The sequence below is a fragment of the Notolepis coatsorum genome (assembly GCF_963971535.1).
Source record: "Notolepis coatsorum genome assembly, chromosome: 16".
In the NCBI taxonomy this organism is placed as follows: Eukaryota; Metazoa; Chordata; class Actinopteri; order Aulopiformes; family Paralepididae; genus Notolepis; species Notolepis coatsorum.
Window position 1 is genome coordinate 2950694 of NC_140180.1, and position 22702 is coordinate 2973395.

The 22702-nt window shown below is 44.0% G+C and overlaps 1 protein-coding gene across 1 annotated transcript; it reads right to left on the minus strand.

The window, feature by feature from the left end:
* Nucleotides 1-6697: 6697 nt before the first annotated feature.
* Nucleotides 6698-19296, minus strand: LOC311242411 (four and a half LIM domains protein 1-like; the record flags this gene model as incomplete). Its single annotated transcript, XM_084331366.1, has 5 exons — nucleotides 6698-8416; nucleotides 9089-9275; nucleotides 12208-12377; nucleotides 16660-16834; nucleotides 19141-19296. The coding sequence occupies 5 exons, from the start codon at nucleotides 19294-19296 to the stop codon at nucleotides 8262-8264; spliced, it is 843 nt and encodes a 280-aa protein (XP_084187492.1). The 3' UTR covers nucleotides 6698-8261.
* Nucleotides 19297-22702: the final 3406 nt, after the last annotated feature.

The window sequence follows — 22702 nt, forward strand, 5'->3', positions numbered from 1 at the left end:
TGTTTGGTCTTTTTCTTCTTTGTTCGATATTACATTTACGAGTACATTCAGTTGGTCGGGTACCTGAAGCTCTGTGTGTTTGTGTTGTTTTGTTTTTCTTTTAGCCGATCGAAAGCCCTTGGTTTCTTCTAAAAGGATATTCTCTGGATCTTCCACTTATAATGTAAATTAGCCCTGGGTTCTTCTAATTGAATGTCGGCGAGCAGAGATGAGACAAGGAGTCAGATGGCAGTCTGTAGTTTACTGAACTCTCACAGCACAAATGGATCACAAATCCGGACCACCAGGACCAATGCATACACCTCCAGACACGGAGCGAGCAGTTGCCAAGTGGTGGTCGCGATAATACATCGTCACATCATTTATATATTTGTCGTTGGACACACCTCTTCCTGGTTTAATGATTGATAGTTGTCACCGTCATAGTTGAGGACAAAGAGAATAAGGCGGGAAGAGAAGGTAGAGGGTGGGGGATTTTCAGTACGTGCCTTTCATTAAGGGTGGGGGCCGAACGATAATTGGTCTCTGGGGTCCCCCGCATTCGGGGCGGTTGTGTGCTTGTGTGTATATAGTTGTGTATGTGTTTGAGTGAGTGTGTGCGAGGCTAGACCCGAGTTCATGTCCTCACTCTAGTCATTTGTCTTTAACTCCGTGCTATTCATGACACTTTTGTGATACTTAAGCAATTCAGTGTAGTCATTAATTCTATGTTTGTGTATCTGTGTGTATGTTTGTGTGAAACGGACTGTCTGTGTGTGTACGTGAGTGCGTGTGAGGCGGACTGTCTATGTGTGTGTACGTGAGTGTGTGCCTGTGAGGCGGACTGTCTGTGTGTGTACGTGAGTGCGTGTGAGGCGGACTGTCTATGTGTGTGTACGTGAGTGTGTGCCTGTGAGGAGGACTGTCTATGTGTGTGTACGTGAGTGCGTGTGAGGCGGACTGTCTATGTGTGTGTACGTGAGTGTGTGCCTGTGAGGAGGACTGTCTATGTGTGTGTACGTGAGTGTGTGCCTGTGAGGAGGACTGTCTATGTGTGTGTACGTGAGTGTGTGCCTGTGAGGAGGACTGTCTATGTGTGTGTACGTGAGTGTGTGTGGAGAGGGGCCCAGAGCCACGAGGTCAGCAGGTCACTCAAACCGTGTGTGTGGAAAAGAGACTGGGCTTCAGCCTGCACCACGGGTCAGCAGGTCAAACCAAATGCAGGAGAGAGGAGAAGGCAGACATAGAACACAGACTCAGCGAGGGTGGGTTTAAATATAAGATATTAATTCTATCACTTTATCAAAGGGTATGACAGGAGTTTTGATGGTTTATCCTTTCACTTCCTTCAAAAGACTACACTCACTTTTGGCTGCGCCACTTCCTCCCGTCAATGCGCCGGTTTCCGACTCATGTCCTGAAATTTAAATTTTTCTCCCATCCCAATTTAGCCGTGCCATTTCTCGCCTCCCCTGTCTTGATCGTTGCTCGCATGTGCCCCCCACTGGCCGGTCGTAGGGAGGATAGAAGCCCATCACGTGTCCCCTCCGGTACACGAGGAGGCAGCCTGCCATCTTTTCACCTGCCAGCGCGGACTCTCATTGGCGAGGAGTAACGTGTAGGAGGCTCACACTGCCCCCGCAATTTTCCTGTCTTTGCTGTGCAGGCGCCCTGACCGACCTGTAGGAGTCGCTGTTTACAACGTCCAGATTACCACCCATCGACTCCCCTCCCGCTGACTCTGCCAATTGAGTTAGTATGACGGCCGGATTCGATACCGGTTTCTCTTGCGTTGGTGACAAGCGCAATGTCCGCTGCGCCACCCAGCCGCCTGTATGTCCTGAGATTTCTATAATCTTATATTTCACAAAAAACAGTTGGTAAACAAACGTAATGCTGAAAATATACACTTTGACTGCTGTTTTTACAGGGTTAGGGTCTTTACTCTTGGCTACATTTGGAGAGAAAAAAACTGAACATTAATTCACACAGTGCGTGTAGAGATGGATTTATGGTGTGATGTCATTTGCGGACCACAAACATATCCATTGCGAGTGTCCAGGTTACAATACCTGTCGTAAATTATTCAAATCAGCTTTATATGATTGGCCTGGAAAGCCCCCCCCCCCCTGGAAGTGCTTTAGTTATAAATTAAGCTTCTGACAGCCTGGCATTATGCCCGACATTAGCCGCCTGTTATAATCACCAGTGTAACTCGAGCGCCCCCTACTGGTTGAACATGCCGTTAACCTGGCAGCGCCCCCTACTGGTTGAATATACCGTTAACCTGGCAGCGCCCCCTACTGGTTGAACATGCCGTTAACCTGGCAGCGCCCCCTACTGGTTGAACATGCCGTTAACCTGGCAGCACCCCCTACTGGTTGAATATACCGTTAACCTGGCAGCGCCCCCTACTGGTTGAATATACCGTTAACCTGGCAGCGCCCCCTACTGGTTGAATATACCGTTAACCTGGCAGCACCCCCTACTGGTTGAATATACCGTTAACCTGGCAGCACCCCCTACTGGTTGAATATACCGTTACCCTGGCAGCGCCCCCTACTGGTTGAATATACCGTTACCCTGGCAGCGCCCCCTACTGGTTGAATATACCGTTAACCTGGCAGCGCCCCCTACTGGTTGAATATACCGTTAACCTGGCAGCGCCCCCTACTGGTTGAATATACCGTTACCCTGGCAGCGCCCCCTACTGGTTGAATATACCGTTAACCTGGCAGCGCCCCCTACTGGTTGAATATACCGTTAACCTGGCAGCGCCCCCTACTGGTTGAATATACCGTTAACCTGGCAGCGCCCCCTACTGGTTGAATATACCGTTACCCTGGCAGCGCCCCCTACTGGTTGAATATACCGTTAACCTGGCAGCGCCCCCTACTGGTTGAATATACCGTTAACCTGGCAGCGCCCCCTACTGGTTGAATATACCGTTAACCTGGCAGCGCCCCCTACTGGTTGAACATGCCGTTAACCTGGCAGCGCCCCCTACTGGTTGAATATACCGTTAACCTGGCAGCGCCCCCTACTGGTTGAACATGCCGTTAACCTGGCAGCGCCCCCTACTGGTTGAATATACCGTTAACCTGACAGCGCCCCCTACTGGTTGAATATACCGTTAACCTGGCAGCGCCCCCTACTGGTTGAATATACCGTTAACCTGGCAGCGCCCCCTACTGGTTGAATATACCGTTAACCTGGCAGCGCCCCCTACTGGTTGAATATACCGTTAACCTGGCAGCGCCCCCTACTGGTTGAATATACCATTACCCTGGCAGCGCCCCCTACTGGTTGAATATACCGTTACCCTGGCAGCGCCCCCTACTGGTTGAATATACCGTTAACCTGGCAGCGCCCCCTACTGGTTGAATATACCGTTACCCTGGCAGCGCCCCCTACTGGTTGAATATACCGTTATCCTGGCAGCGCCCCCTACTGGTTGAATATACCGTTACCCTGGCAGCGCCCCCTACTGGTTGAATATACTGTTAACCTGGCAGCGCCCCCTACTGGTTGAATATACCGTTAACCTGGCAGCGCCCCCTACTGGTTGAATATACCGTTAACCTGGCAGCGCCCCCTACTGGTTGAATATACCGTTAACCTGGCAGCGCCCCCTACTGGTTGAATATACCGTTAACCTGGCAGCGCCCCCTACTGGTTGAATATACCATTACCCTGGCAGCGCCCCCTACTGGTTGAATATACCGTTACCCTGGCAGCGCCCCCTACTGGTTGAATATACCGTTAACCTGGCAGCGCCCCCTACTGGTTGAATATACCGTTACCCTGGCAGCGCCCCCTACTGGTTGAATATACCGTTAACCTGGCAGCGCCCCCTACTGGTTGAATATACCGTTACCCTGGCAGCGCCCCCTACTGGTTGAACACAGCAGAGCGTGAAGGTCTGAGGGCTGCATCTGTATGTTTTGGGACAATGGACCTCGTGCACCAACGGACTTATGACAAAAGTTACGAGCGAATTTCATCGTTGCTCCACTTACAACCTTTCCGAGCCGATTTTGGCACGCACTAGCGGTTCCGCTCGTAGCTAAGAGCAGGATCGGACAGACTGGTGTGCGCCGTGTTCTTAAGGGCTGGGAGGAATCATGGTGATGATTGCGTTCCCGTCGATTCTACAGATATCCTCGGAATTAAATTATAATAAGAAATAGGGCAATCTTTGTCTCATTAAAGAATTACGTTTTACATTTTACATCGTGGTTTCCAGAAATTAATAAATGCACAACACCAACACTGCAAATTACGGTGAATAAATAAGAACTAAACCCAATCGCGCGGATATAGCTATAGTGGAATAGACTGTATTAATATTCCATATTTATACCGTCTTGTTGCTCCCTCCTGGCCGCCTGCGCTCGGCGCACACACGCGTACTATATACGTGCGTAATGAATCGTTCCAGCAACAGTAGGCTTATATTATTCTAATGACTTGTTTTATTAGGAGATATGCACTGCCCCCTGGTGGAGATATGCGCTGCCCCCTGATGGAGATATGAACTTTGTCAACATGTTTTATCTAATAAAATAAAGTGTTCAGTCTGTTCATCTCACTTTAATCATTTTTATTGCAGAACATGGTATTTTCTCAAGCAGACAGATGTCAACACTGTAATCTGTGTTGCATGTACCTGACAAACTGAACTGTTTGTATTACAGTCATTCCAACTTAACTGAATGCACACGTGTGTGTGTGTGGACTACTGTACTATTACAGGTATTGAAATTAACAATGCAACTTCCTTACACAAAAATAAAAATACTGCATAATAAAATATCGATACTTGGCGTCCTTTTATCGATACATTATCGCCATGCAAAGTATCGCGATACTATACTGTGTCGATATTTTTTCCCACTACTAACTACGTTGTGTACTGTACATGTTCTACAGTATGGCTTGCTACTATAGGCCAGCGCATATCCGCTATCTAATAAAACAAGTCATTAGAATAATGGAAGCCTACTGTTGCTGGAATGATTCATTACGCATGTAGACGGTACGTGTGTGAGCTGAGTGCTGGTGGCAAGGAGCGGGCAACAAGACGCTCGTTGATGACTATCGTAGGTTTTCTCTCACGAACTTCCCACGAGGTTATTTACGAGGAAACTCACGAGAATGTTGCTGCATCTTTTGTGCCTGTATGGCGATGGCTGAGGAACAACACCTCCTATCTGGAGAATTCAGATTTTCTTTTCTTGCCGAATGCAATTTTTTAAGGATACCAAATTCAATACTGTTTTTGGACTATATTACTATATTATGTGTTAACATATTAGTCTGTATTAGTGTGTTTGTACCCTGATCAGGTGTTCCCCAGTGTGATGTCTGGTTGTTGTAGTCCCCTGTCCTGGTCTTGTAGTTCTTTGTCGTTTCCCTCCCAGGTGTATCCATCTGTAATCAGCCCAGGTGTTTCTTGTCTCGTCATCCCCGTGTGAATATGTGCTCTGTTCTCCCCTGTGTGTGGGGGCTGATCCTGTCTGATGTTATCCCTTCACCTTTAACCCTTTCACTGCCACACAACAGAAGGTTAACCCTTTACTATCACACTACCGACGGTCGCAACCGGCTGTTGTGTGGCAGTGAAAGGGTTAACCTTCTGTGTATTGTTGCAGTGGAAGGGTTAACCGTTTTGGTAGTGTGGCAGTGAAAGGGTTAAAACCATGGTAATTATTATAATGAAACCTCTTTTTGTTACTTTGGCTACCGTTTCATATTATGTTTCATTGACGAGACAACGAGCACTTTATAGCAGTCAATGGTGACGTAATATACAGTACATGGTGACGACGTTGTCTTGTTGATTGTAACCATGGTGAAGCCAAAGACACGTTTCGATGAAAGTGGACAAATAAAAACATCTATATATATATCTACATTTACATTTTATCTGACGCTTTTGTCCAAAGCAACTTACAAAATATCTACAACAAGTCAGCAGGAAGGGAAGGGTACGACTCTGGCAGCGGGGTGAGTGGCAGTGTTGGTCAAAGTGTCCAACGTGAGCGCTACAGTCTTGAGTGCATAGTTACGTACCGTACTTTTCGCACTATAAGCCGCAGCAGCTAAATTGAATGATGTGTACATATATAAGCCGCACTGGACTATAAGCCGCAGGTGTTTTAATGTTTAATTACCATATGTAATTAGCATTGGGACACAATACTGTCGGACAAATAACAAGCATTAACTCATTTACAAGTTGTATTAAGTTTAGCAAATAAGGGAACAGATAAATAACATTTCAATGCAGTCAAAAAAGCAATATTTAGATTTTTACATTTTCGCGTTTGGTCACGTCGAGTCACATATAAGCCGCACCGTTATATAAGCCGCAGGGTCGAAAAATGGGGGGAAAAGCCGCGGTTTATAGTCCGAAAAGTACGGTAGGCACATTTACATATCAGCAGAGTGATGGAGAGAAGGAACACAGACGACGGTTACATCCGTTTATTTATTGGTGATTTACATTCCCATCCCAGTCTGTTCATCCCAGAAAGACTTAACCCTTTCACTACCACACTGCAGACGGTTAACCCTTTCACTACCACACTACGGACGGTTAACCCTTTCACTACCACACTACAGAAGGTTAACCCTTTCACTACCACACTACAGAAGGTTAACCCTTTCACTAACCGTCTAGTGTGGTAGTGAAAGGGTTAACCGTCTGTAGTGTGGTAGTGAAAGGGTTAACCGTCTAGTGTGGTAGTGAAAGGGTTAACCGGCTGTAGTGTGGTAGTGAAATGGTTAACCGGCTGTAGTGTGGTAGTGAAAGGGTTAACGTGTATTGTCCCAGTGAAAGGGTTAACCTTCTGTAGTGTGGTAGTGAAAGGGTTAACCTTCTGTGTTGTCCCAGTGAAAGGGTTAACCATTTGGTAGTGAAAGGGTTAAGAGGACACGATTAGCCTACATCAGCATTAGCCATTCTGAATCCACAAAGACCTCACTTTGACAAATCAAATCCTCCTACAGAATAACTCAAATCCTAATACTGATCTATGCAAAACATTCAGCGATATAACAGGTTATAATTATGCAAGCGAGTAGTATGTATAAGCAGCAGTATGCATCTAGAAAGAACATTATTATTCTCTTGGAACACTTCCAGCAAGGCACTGAAAAGGGCCCCTTATTAGTAGGGATGTTCGATATTGGCTTTTTTACCGATACCGATATCATCCGATACCGATATATGCAGGGTTTCCCACCCCCCCCAAAGAAACGGAATAATTTCAGGTAATTAATATTACATATCTCTTGTCGTGGAATTAACACAACATTATGCATACTTTTGACAATAAATAAAATCAGAATTTGTGCTTACTTGCTTGCCTGGGTAAATAAAGGTTAAATAAATGTAAAAAAAAAAAAAAAAAATTGAAAACCGATACCGATTATTTCCGATATTAAATTTTAATGCCAATATCGGTCGATAATATCGGACATCCCTACTTATTAGGCAACGGCAGTCGGGAGTACAGCAAGTCTTTTAGTATTGCGTCACAAGCTCAGAAGAGAAACCAGTTGGCACATTGTTAGTATCCCACCATGACACCAAAACAGACTAATCTAATGCACTTAACCTGTAGCTAATCCATCAAACCTAGTGCATACTTCACTCTTGGGATGACATCAGGCTGCACTGGTATTATTCTCTCTTAATGCCGCTGTTCCACTGTGTGGTATCACCTCGACTCTACTTGCTATTGGTACCTGGTATTTAGTTTAATTGATTCTCTCTTCTGACCAATCAGTGTTTCAGATCACTTTTTTTTTTGGTACCCGTTCTACCCGCTTGGAACCTCGACAAAGCAGGTACTAAAGTCAATCCGCAAATTTCGGCAATGGAAGACCGAAAAGGCAGAGTAGAGTCGAGGAGGTACCATGCAGTGGGAAAGCGCCATAAGATCGTGGGTTGTATAGTATATTGTATATAGTGGGTTGTTAGTATAGCTATAATATATATAGTATAACTGTATATTGTATATTACCTTTAATTCGTAAGCTTAGCATTGTATTTTATCTTAGTACGTTTATCATGTCTATTTTATTATCTATTCTATTTGTATATATTTTTTTTTTTCACAATCAAGGCGCGCATGGCCACCTTCATGTCACTGCATGTCTCGTGTATATATGTGACGAATAAATCTCTTGAATCTTGAATCTGTTGAATCTTGAATCATGAATCTTGACTCTCTTGAATCTTGACTCTTTAAATCTTGTGCCCGCCGCGCGGCTCACAGCTTCTTGGCACAGTCGGGGCAGTAGATCTGCTCGGCCTGGATGACGAAACGCTTGTTGGCCAGCGTGAGGCAGCACTTCTTGCAGTTGAAGCAGTAGTCGTGCCAAGAGAAGCCCTCGTAGTTCACCACATTGGTGCCGTGACCGAACCCTGAGAGAGAGAGAGAGGGAGGGAGGGAGGGAGGGAGAGAGGGAGGAGAGGGAGAGGAGAGAGAGGGAGCAGAGAGAGGGGAGAGAGAGAGGGAGGGAGGGAGGGAGGAGAGGAGAGAGAGGGAGCGGAGAGAGAGGGAGCGGAGAGAGAGAGAGAGGGGAGAGAGAGGGAGCGGAGAGAGAGAGAGAGGAGACCTCATTCAGACAGCTTTTAGAAAATAAAGATGATTGATTTATTGGGGGAATTCGGGCGTCACACCAGCATGGGGGATGGGAGGTACAGGTATGGGCATTGGGCAGGGTCATAGTACAAGACATAAATATAGGCAATAATAAAATAAAGTGCAGGTTGTTCCTGTGTGTGCTGGTTGTGTGGAGGCGACAGTGGCTCAGGAGGTAGAGCAGTCGTCTGGCAATCCGGAGGTTCCCGGTTCGATTCCCCGCTCCTCCCGGGCAGCGTGTCGATGTGTCCTTGTCGAGCGAGACACTTAACCCCTAACTGCTCCCGATGTGCAGGTTGTTGGCACCTTGCATGGTCGCCTCCGCCGTCGGTGTGCGAGTGTGTGAGTGAGTGAACGGGTAAAATGTGAGGAACAAATTGTAAAGCGCTTTGGATAAAAAGCTGCTTTATATAAAAAAAAAAGCAGCCATTGGTTCCGGTGCAGCGTCTGACCTGTGATGGGGCTCTTGCAGCCGTGACACTTCTTGGCCACGTCCGTCTTGAAGCAGTCCACGCAGTACACGTGGTCCTCGTGGGTGGTGAAGCGCCCGCCCGCCAGCGTCTTGCGGCAGGTGCTGCACACGAAGCACTCAGAGTGCCAGGGGTGGTCCTGGTAGGTGATGCCGCCGGAGGTGATGGCCTGGAGGGGCAGAGACACGCCGCGGGCACACACCCCCAAACACCTACATTTAGTCATTTAGTCATTTACATTTAGTCATTTAGTCATTTACATTTAGTCATTTACATTTACATTTAGTCATTTAGTCATTTACATTTACATTTACATTTACATTTACATTTACATTTAGTCAATTTACATTTACATTTAGTCATTTAGTCATTTACATTTACATTTACATTTACATTTAGTCATCTACATTTACATTTAGTCATTTACATTTAGTCATTTACATTTACATTTAGTCATTTACATTTACATTTACATTTACATTTACATTTAGTCATTTACATTACATTTAGTCATTTACATTTACATTTAGTCATTTACATTTACATTTAGTCATTTACATTTACATTTAGTCATTTACATTTACATTACATTTAGTCATTTACATTTACATTTAGTCATTTACATTTAGTCATTTACATTTAGTCATTTACATTTACATTTAGTCATTTAGTCATTTACATTTAGTCATTTACATTTAGTCATTTACATTTAGTCATTTACATTTACATTTAGTCATTTACATTTAGTCATTTACATTTAGTCATTTACATTTACATTTAGTCATTTAGTCATTTACATTTAGTCATTTACATTTAGTCATTTACATTTAGTCATTTACATTTAGTCATTTACATTTACATTTAGTCATTTAGTCATTTACATTTAGTCATTTACATTTACATTTACATTTACATTTAGTCATTTACATTTACATTTACATTTACATTTAGTCATTTACATTTACATTACATTTACATTTAGTCATTTACATTTAGTCATTTACATTTACATTTACATTTAGTCATTTACATTTACATTTAGTCATTTAGTCATTTACATTACATTTAGTCATTTACATTTAGTCATTTACATTTACATTTAGTCATTTAGTCATTTACATTTAGTCATTTACATTTACATTTACATTTACATTTAGTCATTTACATTTACATTTAGTCATTTACATTTACATTTACATTTACATTTAGTCATTTAGTCATTTACATTTACATTTAGTCATTTACATTTACATTTACATTTACATTTACATTTAGTCATTTACATTTACATTACATTTACATTTAGTCATTTACATTTACATTTAGTAATGTACATCACATTTACATTTAGTCATTTACATTTATATTTAGTCATTTACATTTACATTACATTTACATTTACATTTACATTTACATTTAGTCATTTAGCTGAAACGCTTTTATCCAAAGCGACTTACAAGTTCTGTACAACAAGCCATCAGGAAGAAGGGCACAACTCTATCAGCTGAGTAACCATGTTCATCATCAAAGTGTTGAGTGCTACAGTGTAGGTTAGTTTATTAGGACAAGTGCATGACAGTAAGGTTAGTTAGGGTTAGAGTTTTTATTTTAATAAAAAAAAAAAAAGTCTTTTCAGATAATGACTGAAGAAGTGCGTCTTTAGTCGACGGCGAAAGATTGGACGGGTTTCGGCTGCTGTCCTGTTCAGCTGTGTGGCAGAGGGGTATTCAAATGTCTTAAATTCAGAATTCTCAATGTAAGGGTATCTCAAATGTCTTTAAATTTATAATTCTCAATTTTCTCAAATTTCATTTGCACAGGTATAAAAATATTTTTTGAGGTTGGCAGCCCGGCTGTCGGAGATGAAATACTATTAAATATTGTAATAATGTAAAGGTCCCGGCCGAATGCTCGTCTCTGTGATGTTTATTTCACGCTGTCAAAAGCAATCCAGGTCCAATGCAACACACAGCTGTTACTCATTATACTCGTTACTACCAGGTGTGTCTCATAGGACACTGCAGGTGAAGGTCTGACTGCCTGAATGACAAGTAACCCAGTGAACCCACATTATAACAAATATGTTTTTGTATTCAAGTTTTGCGGCGCTACTATGGGAGCTTGCAGGGAACGGGTGATCATTTAAAGGGGAACTATTTTACTATTTCTTTCGCTATTTGGGCACTTTTACACAATTCCTGTGAGTCTATGGAACACCTCTGTAATATATATATTTTTTTTATTCATTGTTTTGTATTTCTAATCAAGTCCTCAAAAACAGCATTTTTCTACCTCAAGATCTCGAGCTGTTTTGAGCCTGGGCTCCTAAACCACTGTGTGGCGTCGCCGCCTGAACATTAACATGCAGCGGTGTCTCTCTGACATCACAGATCAGCACATTTTCAAATGACTCAGTTCAGTGAGGGTGAATATTGTGAGAGGAGAATTGGAAGAATGCGCCAATATGAGAATTTTGAGACATAGATCATATTAATATAAGTTCACATAGCTAGGAAACAATGCTAAACACTCAAAAAGGCCATTTATAAGATAGTTCCCCTTTAAGTGCAGCCGCCAGTTCAGTGTCACTGTGTTGTTTTGTTTTTTGTTGCTAGTGTGGTTGTGAAATTGGTATTAAATTGAGCTCTAAGTGGTATTAAAAAGTCTTAAAAGGAACACGCCAACATTTTGGGGGAAATTAGCTCAGCGTCTTCTCCAGAGAGAGAGACGAGAAGATATAGATACCAGTCTCCTCTCTGTGTGCGTTCAGTAGAAAGCCATCTGGCTGCACGTTAGCCTAGCTTAGCACAATGAATGGAAGCGGACAGTGCCGGTTAGCCTATAGGCATTGTCCAACTAACACCTCTCCCCCCGAAAGCTAACCGGTCATGTCCGCTTCCATTCATTGTGCTAAGCTAGGCTAACGTGTAGCCAGATGGCTTTCTACTGAACCCACACAGAGAGGAAACTGGTATCTATATCTTCTCGTCTCTCTCTCTGGAGCTAATTTCCCCCCAAAATGTTGGCGACGTGTTCCTTTTAAATGTAGCGCCCTGCGCCCTGCAGACGGAGGCCCGCCTGGACGCGTGGCTCTGTAGTACCTGTTTGCAGTGGTAGCACTTCTTGGCGAACTTCTTGTCGTGGCACGGCGTGCAGTAGATGTCGTCGCCCTTGGTCAGGAAGCTCTGCGTGCGGATCGGGTGCTTGCACTCGAAGCAGGTGAAGCACTCCTCGTGCCACACCTTGTTCTTGTACTCCACGTTCTGGGTACCTGGGGAGCAACAAGCTTTTAAAACACCATCGCTTATTCATCACGTCTTACCCAGTGGTGCAGTCGTAATATGGGCACAGAACAGATTATTATTATTATGCAGAATAAATAGTAGGAAACATGTTTGTATAGGAAATTACTAGTTTTAGTTTAGCTTTTGTAAATATTGCCTTGAAATAGAGAAGCTGAAAAAGGTAGCAGGATGTTGTAGCCTTCAATATATAAAGAAATTGTATATTGTCAACAGATATGGTTGAAAAACAAACAATGTTTTAAATGTAATTGTGGTTACAATTTCTTTAATTGAATGAACTTAAACTAGAAAAGTTAATACAAACTAAATGAACAATGTAACTTGGGGTTACAGAAGGACAGTTTCCTTCTGAAGCACAACTTAATGCCTCATCCTTGATCCTTCCAGTTGGGACCGTTGTCACATAGTGAGAGGTTCCACAGCTCAAGCAAACCCCCACCAATTGGTACAGGGCTTGTATTTTGGTTTGGCTCTTCTCGTTCTTTGTGACGCTATTGGTATCCTATTATTATGCAAAGTCTAGGTGACAGATAAGTGCCGGCCGCCGGGTACTTGGCGCACGGCGCGACGAGTCCAGTGACAATTGTGAACGCATTTTTGTGGTACCCCTGGTCTTAACCCTTTCACTACCACACTACAGACGGTTAACCTTTCACTAGCACACTACAGAAGGTTAACCCTTTCACTACCACACTACAGAAGGTTAACCCTTTCACTACCACACTACAGAAGGTTAACCTTTCACTAGCACACTACAGACTGTTAACCCTTTCACTACCACACTACAGAAGGTTAACCTTTCACTAGCACACTACAGACTGTTAACCCTTTCACTACCACACTACAGACGGTTAACCTTTCATTACCACACTACAGACGGTTAACCTTTCACTACCACACTACAGAAGGTTAACCCTTCACTACCACACTACAGAAGGTTAACCTTTCACTACCACACTACAGAAGGTTAACCCTTTCACTACCACACTACAGAAGGTTAACTCTTTCACTACCACACTACAGAAGGTTAACCTTTCACTACCACACTACAGAAGGTTAACCTTTCACTACCACACTACAGAAGGTTAACCTTTCACTACCACACTACAGACGGTTAACCTTTCACTACCACACTACAGAAGGTTAACCTTTCACTACCACACTACAGAAGGTTAACCCTTTCACTACCACACTACAGAAGGTTAACCTTTCACTACCACACTACAGACGGTTAACCCTTTCACTACCACACTACAGAAGATTAACCTTTCGCTACTACACTACAGAAGGTTAACCTTTCACTACCACACTATAGAAGGTTAACCCTTTCACTACCACACTATAGAAGGTTAACACTTTCACTACCACACTATAGAAGGTTAACACTTTCACTACCACACTACAGAAGGTTAACCTTTCACTACCACACTATAGAAGGTTAACACTTTCACTACCACACTACAGAAGGTTAACCTTTCACTACCACACTACAGACGGTTAACCTTTCACTACCACACTACAGACGGTTAACCTTTCACTACCACACTACAGAAGGTTAACCTTTCACTACCACACTACAGAAGGTTAACCCTTTCACTACCACACTACAGAAGGTTAACACTTTCACTACCACACTACAGAAGGTTAACCTTTCACTACCACACTACAGAAGGTTAACCTTTCACTACCACACTACAGAAGGTTAACCCTTTCACTACCACACTACAGAAGGTTAACCTTTCACTACCACACTACAGACGGTTAACCCTTTCACTACCACACTACAGAAGATTAACCTTTCGCTACTACACTACAGAAGGTTAACCTTTCACTACCACACTATAGAAGGTTAACCCTTTCACTACCACACTATAGAAGGTTAACACTTTCACTACCACACTATAGAAGGTTAACACTTTCACTACCACACTACAGAAGGTTAACCTTTCACTACCACACTATAGAAGGTTAACACTTTCACTACCACACTACAGAAGGTTAACCTTTCACTACCACACTACAGACGGTTAACCTTTCACTACCACACTACAGACGGTTAACCTTTCACTACCACACTACAGAAGGTTAACCTTTCACTACCACACTACAGAAGGTTAACCTTTCACTACCACACTACAGAAGGTTAACACTTTCACTACCACACTACAGAAGGTTAACCTTTCACTACCACTACAGAAGGTTAACCCTTTCACTGCCACACTACAGAAGGTTAACCTTTCACTGCCACACTACAGAAGGTTAACCTTTCACTACCACACTACAGAAGGTTAACCCTTTCACTACCACACTACAGAAGGTTAACCCTTTCACTACCACACTACAGAAGGTTAACCTTTCACTACCACACTACAGAAGGTTAACCCTTTCACTACCACACTACAGACGGTTAACCCTTTCACTAGCACACTACAGAAGGTTAACCTTTCACTACCACACTACAGAAGGTTAACCCTTTCACTACCACACTACAGAAGGTTAACCTTTCACTACCACACTACAGAAGGTTAACCTCTCACTACCACACTACAGAAGGTTAACCCTTTCACTACCACACTACAGACGGTTAACCTTTCACTACCACACTACAGAAGGTTAACCCTTTCACTACCACACTAACACACACACGTGTGACCCTTCCTTCTCTACAGTGTGCTTGGCATGTGACCCTTCCTTCTCTCAGTGTGCTTGGCATGTGACCCTTCCTTCTCTACAGTGTGCTTGGCGTGTGACCCTTCCTTCTCTCAGTGTGCTTGGCGTGTGACCCTTCCTTCTCTACAGTGTGCTTGGCGTGTGACCCTTCCTTCTCTCAGTGTGCTTGGCGTGTGACCCTTCCTTCTCTCAGTGTGCTTGGCGTGTGACCCTTCCTTCTCTCAGTGTGCTTGGCGTGTGACCCTTCCTTCTCTAGTGTGCTTGGCATGTGACCCTTCCTTCTCTCAGTGTGCTTGGCATGTGACCCTTCCTTCTCTACAGTGTGCTTGGCGTGTGACCCACCCTTCCTTCTCTCAGTGTGCTTGGCATGTGACCCTTCCTTCTCTACAGTGTGCTTGGCGTGTGACCCACCCTTCCTTCTCTACAGTGTGCTTGGCATGTGACCCTTCCTTCTCTACAGTGTGCTTGGCATGTGACCCTTCCTTCTCTACAGTGTGCTTGGCATGTGACCCTTCCTTCTCTCAGTGTGCTTGGCGTGTGACCCTTCCTTCTCTCAGTGTGCTTGGCGTGTGACCCTTCCTTCTCTCAGTGTGCGTGACAGACCTGGCAGGCAGCGGTTACAGACTAGGGCTGGGCGATAAAACGGTAACGATAATTATTGCGATATATTTTAATAATCGATAATAAAAAAAAATTAAATTTATTTTTTGCATTTATTTGTATTGTGACCTGCAACAGGGCAGTTTTAAACCCAGAGACAGTGGACAGACTTGTCTTTCTTGCCTGCAACTTAGAGTAATGGCTTTGCTTGTCCAAATGACAATACTGACCAAATTGAGATTTCTTTTTCTCTTGTCCATTTATTTAGTTTGCTTTCTAATTTAAAATACAGTTTGAAACCGTCTGTACACAGTAGGCTATGTGTGCTAGCAGAACTAGACTCCAGTCACGAGTCACGGTCACGGTGCACATGTGCGGTGGTTTGTCCACCAAAAAAGCGCCAAAAGATAGAAAAGAAACTGTTCAACTCCTCTGGAGCCACAGCCAGCAGAGAAGCCGGTTTACTTTAGCTTTTAAACCAGCTGCAGCCTGAGAACTGGAGTGTGAGGGGATGTAACACTAAAGATGGCGGCAACGACAAAGAATTGCTGCAAAATAAACATGTTTAAATAATAAAAAAAAAAAAAAAAAAAAAAAATTATACGAAATAAAAATATTGATAATTATCGATATCGAACGATATGAAAAATGTTATTGTGATATATCGTGATAACATGTTTGGCCATATGGCCGCGCCCTACAGACCTGGCAGCACCACCTTGTAGCACCACCTGGCAGCACCCTACAGACCTGGCAGCACCACCTTGTAGCACCACCTGGCAGCACCCTACAGACCTGGCAGCACCACCTTGTAGCACCACCTGGCAGCACCCTACAGACCTGGCAGCACCACCTTGTAGCAGCCCTGGCAGCGCCCCCTACAGACCTGGCAGCACCACCTTGTAGCAGCCCTGGCAGCGCCCCCTACAGACCTGGCAGCACCACCTTGTAGCAGCCCTGGCAGCGCCCCCTACAGACCTGGCAGCACCACCTTGTAGCAGCCCTGGCAGCGGTTGCCGTCCTCTCTGGAGTTGCACTTCCCGCACATGATCTTGCCGTCGTCGCGGGCGCTGAACGGCTCGCTGGCCAGAGGCTTGTAGCACTTAGCGCATTTGAAGCAGTCCTCGTGCCAGTACCGGTTCTTATGGTGCAACTCTGGAGAGAGAGAGAGGAGAGAGAGGGGGAGAGGGGGGGGAGAGAGGGGGGGGAGGGGGGAGAGGGGGGAGAGGAGAGGGAGTGAGAGAGGAGAGAGGAGAGAGAGGAGAGAGGGGGGGAGAGGGGAGAGAGGGAGGAGAGGGGGGAGAGAGAGAGGAGAGAGGGGGGAGAGAGAGGGAGAGAGGAGAGAGAGAGGAGAGAGGGGGGGGGGAGAGAGAGAGGGGGGGGAGAGAGGGGGGGGAGAGAGAGAGGAGAGAGAGGAGAGGGAGGAGAGAGAGGGGAGAGGGGGGAGAGAGAGGAGAGAGGGGGGGGAGAAAGAGAGGAGAGAGAGAGGAGAGAGGGAGAGAGAGAGAGAGGGAGGAGAGAGGAGAGAGGGAGTGAGAGAGAGGAGAGAGGGAGTGAGAGAGAGAGGGAGAGAGGAGAGAGAGAGAGAGGGGGAGAGGGAGAGAGAGGAGAGGGAGTGAGAGAGAGAGAGAGAGGGGAGAGAGAGGGGGGAGAGAGAGGAGAGAGAGAGGAGAGGGAGTGAGAGAGAGAGGGAGAGAGGGGAGAGAGAGGAGAGAGGGGGGGGAGAGAGGAGAGAGGGGGGGAGAGAGAGAGGAGAGAGGGGGGGAGAGAGAGAGGAGAGAGAGAGGAGATAGGGGGGGAGAAAGAGAGGAGAGAGAGAGGAGAGAGAGGAGAGAGGGAGGAGAGAGTGGAGAGAGGGAGTGAGAGAGAGGAGAGAGGGAGTGAGAGAGAGAGGGAGAGAGGAGAGAGAGAGAGAGGGGGAGAGGGGAGAGAGAGGAGAGGGAGTGAGAGAGAGAGGGAGAGAGGGGAGAGAGAGGGGGGAGAGGGGAGAGAGAGGGGAGCGAGAGGAGAGAGAGGGGGAGAGGGGGGGGAGAGAGGAGAGAGAGAGGAGAGGGAGTGAGAGAGAGAGGGAGACAGGGGAGAGGGAGGGAGAGAGAGGAGAGAGGGCGAGAGGAAAGAGAGGGAGTGAGAGAGAGAGGGGAGAGGGAGGGAGAGAGAGAGAGGGAGAGAGAGGGGAGAGAGAGGGAGAGAGGAGAGAGGGGAGAGAGAGGGGAGCGAGAGGAGAGAGAGGAGAGAGAGGGGGAGAGAGAGGGGAAAGAGAGGAGAGAGAGGGGAGAGAGAGGAGAGAGAAGAGAGGGGAGAGAGGGGAGAGAGAGGAGAGAGAAGAGTGGGAGAGAGAGGGGGCAGAGGAGAGAGGGATGAGAGAGAGGAGCGATAAAGAAAGAGAATAGAAGTTCACACTGCAGGCAAAAAGTGGTGACGGTGGCTTGGGACGGTAATTGGACGGTAATTGGATCCCCCCCCCCCCCCCGGCAGCGTGCCCAAGTGTCCTTGAGCAAGACACTAATGAGCAGGTTGGCACCTCCGCTGTCGGCGTGTGAATGTGTGAGTGAACAACACAAATCACATGGAATCTGATCTTTTCAATTCTGATTTGGGCCACTTTCATAACGTGATCCCAAATCAGATACAGGCTGGGATGGGGGTCGAGGAGGCTGGGATGGGGGGTCGAGGAGGCTGGGATGGGGGTCGAGGAGGCTGGGATGGGGGTCGAGGAGGCTGGGATGGGGGTCGAGGAGGCTGGGATGGGATATAGGGTTTAAGGCTCATTAACAGTATCGTATTGAGTATTGAACTGTGAACTGGTCTTATATCATATTTCCATAGAATCACATTATTGTGATCAAATGATCAGATTGTGATACTGTACTAGGCACTCCTATCGTCTAAATGAATGATGAGCATAATATTAACTAACATTGCTCGTGAATTAAGACCTTAAATGTGTGAAGAAATGTCATTGGAAGGTCGTTTTAGTTCCATCGTCATTTTCATTACGATGCAGTTGAATAATATGATGGTCCTCAACTGGATGCTGACCCTGATGGACTCACACACACACACACACACACACACACACACACACACACACACACACACACACACACACACACACACACACACACACACACACACACACACACACACACACACACACACACACACACACACACACACACACACACACAGGGCCGGACCTCGCACATTTGGTGCCCTAGGCAAGCCCCCCCCCCCCTATAATTTCCCCTTATGTTAGATTTATTTTTTAAATGTTAAAATATTGGTTGCAGATATAGGGGGCGCAAAAACCGTGTTCAGCTAAAAAAAGAAGATTTTCTTTTTGTTTTTTTTGCCGGTGCAGTTTTTGGCACCCCCCTCTGGGTGGCGCTCTAGGCAACCGACTATGTCGCCTATATAGGAAGCTCCGCCCCCCCACACACACATTAACCCCACGCTCACCTTGGCGTCGGCACCGATGGGGCGCCTGCACTCGGCGCAGGTGTTGGCGCAGATCTTGTCGAAGCACTTGGTGCAGACGTGCTTGTCGTCCTTCTTCACGTACTTCTTGCCGTGCAGGTTGTCGCGGCAGTAGAAGCAGTCGAAGCGCTCCGTCATGGTGGAGGAGAGGTAGCTCTTGGGACCTGAGGAGGAGAGAGAGCAGGAGGAGAGGAGGGAGGAGGAGGAGAGAGGAGGAGGAGAGAGGAGGAGGAGAGGAGGGAGGAGGAGGAGAGAGGAGGAGGAGAGAGAGCAGGAGGAGAGGAGAGAAAGCAGGAGGAGAGAGGAGGAGAGGAGGGAGGAGGGGAGGAGGAGAGGAGAGAGAGCAGGAGGAGAGAGGAGGAGAGAGCAGGAGGAGAGGAGAGAGCAGGAGGAGAGGAGAGGAGGAGGAGGAGAGAGCAGGAGGAGAGGAGGAGGAGGAGAGAGCAGGAGGAGAGGAGGAGGAGGAGGAGAGGTAGAGGAGGAGGAGGAGAGGAGAGGAGGAGGAGGAGAGGAGGAGGAGGAGGGGGAGAGGAGGAGGAGGAGGAGGAGAGAGGAGGAGGAAGAGGGAGGAGGAGGAGAGACACACGAGTTACACTCATATCATACTGTATATCTACTGTCTTCATATCATACTGTATATCTACTGTCTTCATATCATACTGTATATCTACTGTCTTCATATCATACTGTATATCTACTGTCTTCATATCATACTGTATATCTACTGTCTTCATATCATACTGTATATATACTGTCTTCATATCATACTGTATATCTACTGTCTTCATGTCATACTGTATATCTACTGTCTTCATATCATACTGTATATCTACTGTCTTCATATCATACTGTATATCTACTGTCTTCATATCATACTGTATATATACTGTCTTCATATCATACTGTATTATCTAGTGTCTTCATATCATACTGTATATATACTGTCTTCATATCATACTGTATATCTACTGTCTTCATATCATACTGTATATCTACTGTCTTCATAGCATACTGTATATATACTGTCTTCATATCATACTGTATATCTACTGTCTTCATATCATACTGTATATCTACTGTCTTCATAGCATACTGTATATCTACTGTCTTCATATCATACTGTATATCTACTGTCTTCATATCATACTGTATATCTACTGTCTTCATATCATACTGTATATCTACTGTCTTCATATCATACTGTATATATACTGTCTTCATATCATACTGTATATCTATATCTACTGTCTTCATATCATACTGTATATCTACTGTCTTCATATCATACTGTATATCTACTGTCTTCATAGCATACTGTATATCTACTGTCTTCATATCATACTGTATATATACTGTCTTCATATCATACTGTATATCTATATCTACTGTCTTCATATCATACTGTATATCTACTGTCTTCATATCATACTGTATATATACTGTCTTCATATCATACTGTATATCTACTGTCTTCATGTCATACTGTACATCTACTGTCTTCATATCATACTGTATATCTACTGTCTTCATATCATACTGTATATCTACTGTCTTCATATCATACTGTATATCTACTGTCTTCATAGCATACTGTATATCTACTGTCTTCATATCATACTGTATATCTACTGTCTTCATATCATACTGTATATCTACTGTCTTCATATCATACTGTATATCTACTGTCTTCATATCATACTGTATATCTACTGTCTTCATATCATACTGTATATCTACTGTCTTCATATCATACTGTATATCTACTGTCTTCATATCATACTGTATATTTATACTGTCTTCATATCATACTGTATATTTATACTGTCTTCATATCATACTGTATATCTACTGTCTTCATATCATACTGTATATCTACTGTCTTCATATCATACTGTATATCTACTGTATTCATAGCATACTGTATATCTACTGTCTTCATATCATACTGTATATCTACTGTCTTCATATCATACTGTATATCTACTGTCTTCATATCATACTGTATATCTACTGTCTTCATATCATACTGTATATCTACTGTCTTCATATCATACTGTATATCTACTGTCTTCATATCATACTGTATATCTACTGTCTTCATATCATATCATACTGTATATCTACTGTCTTCATATCATATCATACTGTATATCTTCTTCATATCATATCATACTGTATATCTACTGTCTTCATATCATACTGTATATCTATATCTACTGTCTTCATATCATACTGTATATCTACTGTCTTCATATCATACTGTATATCTACTGTCTTCATATCATACTGTATCATTATAATTTATTACTGTATCTACAAATCCTTCCGTTTAATCATCTGCCCTTTATTCATTTGCTTAGATCTTTTTGTACACTTGATCTCAATACGGTGCTGAATGAGCTCAGTGAGCTAAATCAAAAGAACCTCAATGTTTTCATGGTGTTATTCACCGGCACAGATGCAAAAAAAAAATCATAATTTATTTTTCATCACAATTTACTCAAGCCTAGTAACAGACACAATATTTCTGACACTGGGAATACATACCTCCAGGTCCCTAGATGTTCCTAGATACCAAGAACATGCAAATTGACCTTGTAGAAGTGGAGCAATCTTCCATTTACTTAGGCATGTACCTTTAGGCGAAATTTCTGAAAATAGGACTAGAGCTTAACAGGTTAAATAAGACCCACAGCAGACACATTTCCTCCGACATGAGGATTTGATCAAGATCTGAATGAACTGTGCCTTGTATATATTATATTTATCAATTTCTACCTTCTTTTTTAGCACTCGCTTGTATTTAAATATGTTTTAGTTTAAGTATTGTGTGATTTTGTGTGAAGGGCGGACTAGCAAAGTAAGATTTTCATTGTATGGCAAACTGTCTGTTTAACTGTGAACATGACAATAAACTATCTTGAATCTTGAATATAAAAATATGAGAAAATATACACAAGGTGCAAGTGAGGGTCTGTACCCTAACTGGTATGATTATGTATATGTCTAAACATCTAAACATTTTATGTTTATGGTATTACAACGTTTTCATCGATTTATGTAAAGTTTATGGCATTGCATTGCTTTGGTTTTTTAATATAACGCGATAGGCTCAAATTGTCATTATTTTCTATGTATCAACTATAGGACTGTAGCGAACTAAGGAAGATATATATATATATATATATATATATATATACGATAATATAAAAATATGAGATACAGTCCACACGCTGAGATCAATGCAGAAATATTGTCTTTTTATGAAGACACCTGTGCCAACGAGTCATTTAAAGTGGATTAAAAAGCAGCAAACGTTTTTGTCGTGACTGTCTGTCACCTATGCTGCTGACAGGAACGCTCTCCTCTCTACATTATTAATAATTGAAAATGGGGGACCCTGATGTAAACAAGACGAAAGTCTTTCTCTGGTCTGCATCCCCTTAACAATTGTGTGTATTGAGCCGTACTGTACTGTGCCCATTCTGCAATCTGTTAAATAAAATTTTCAATCAATCAATAGGAACAGACATACACAGTACAT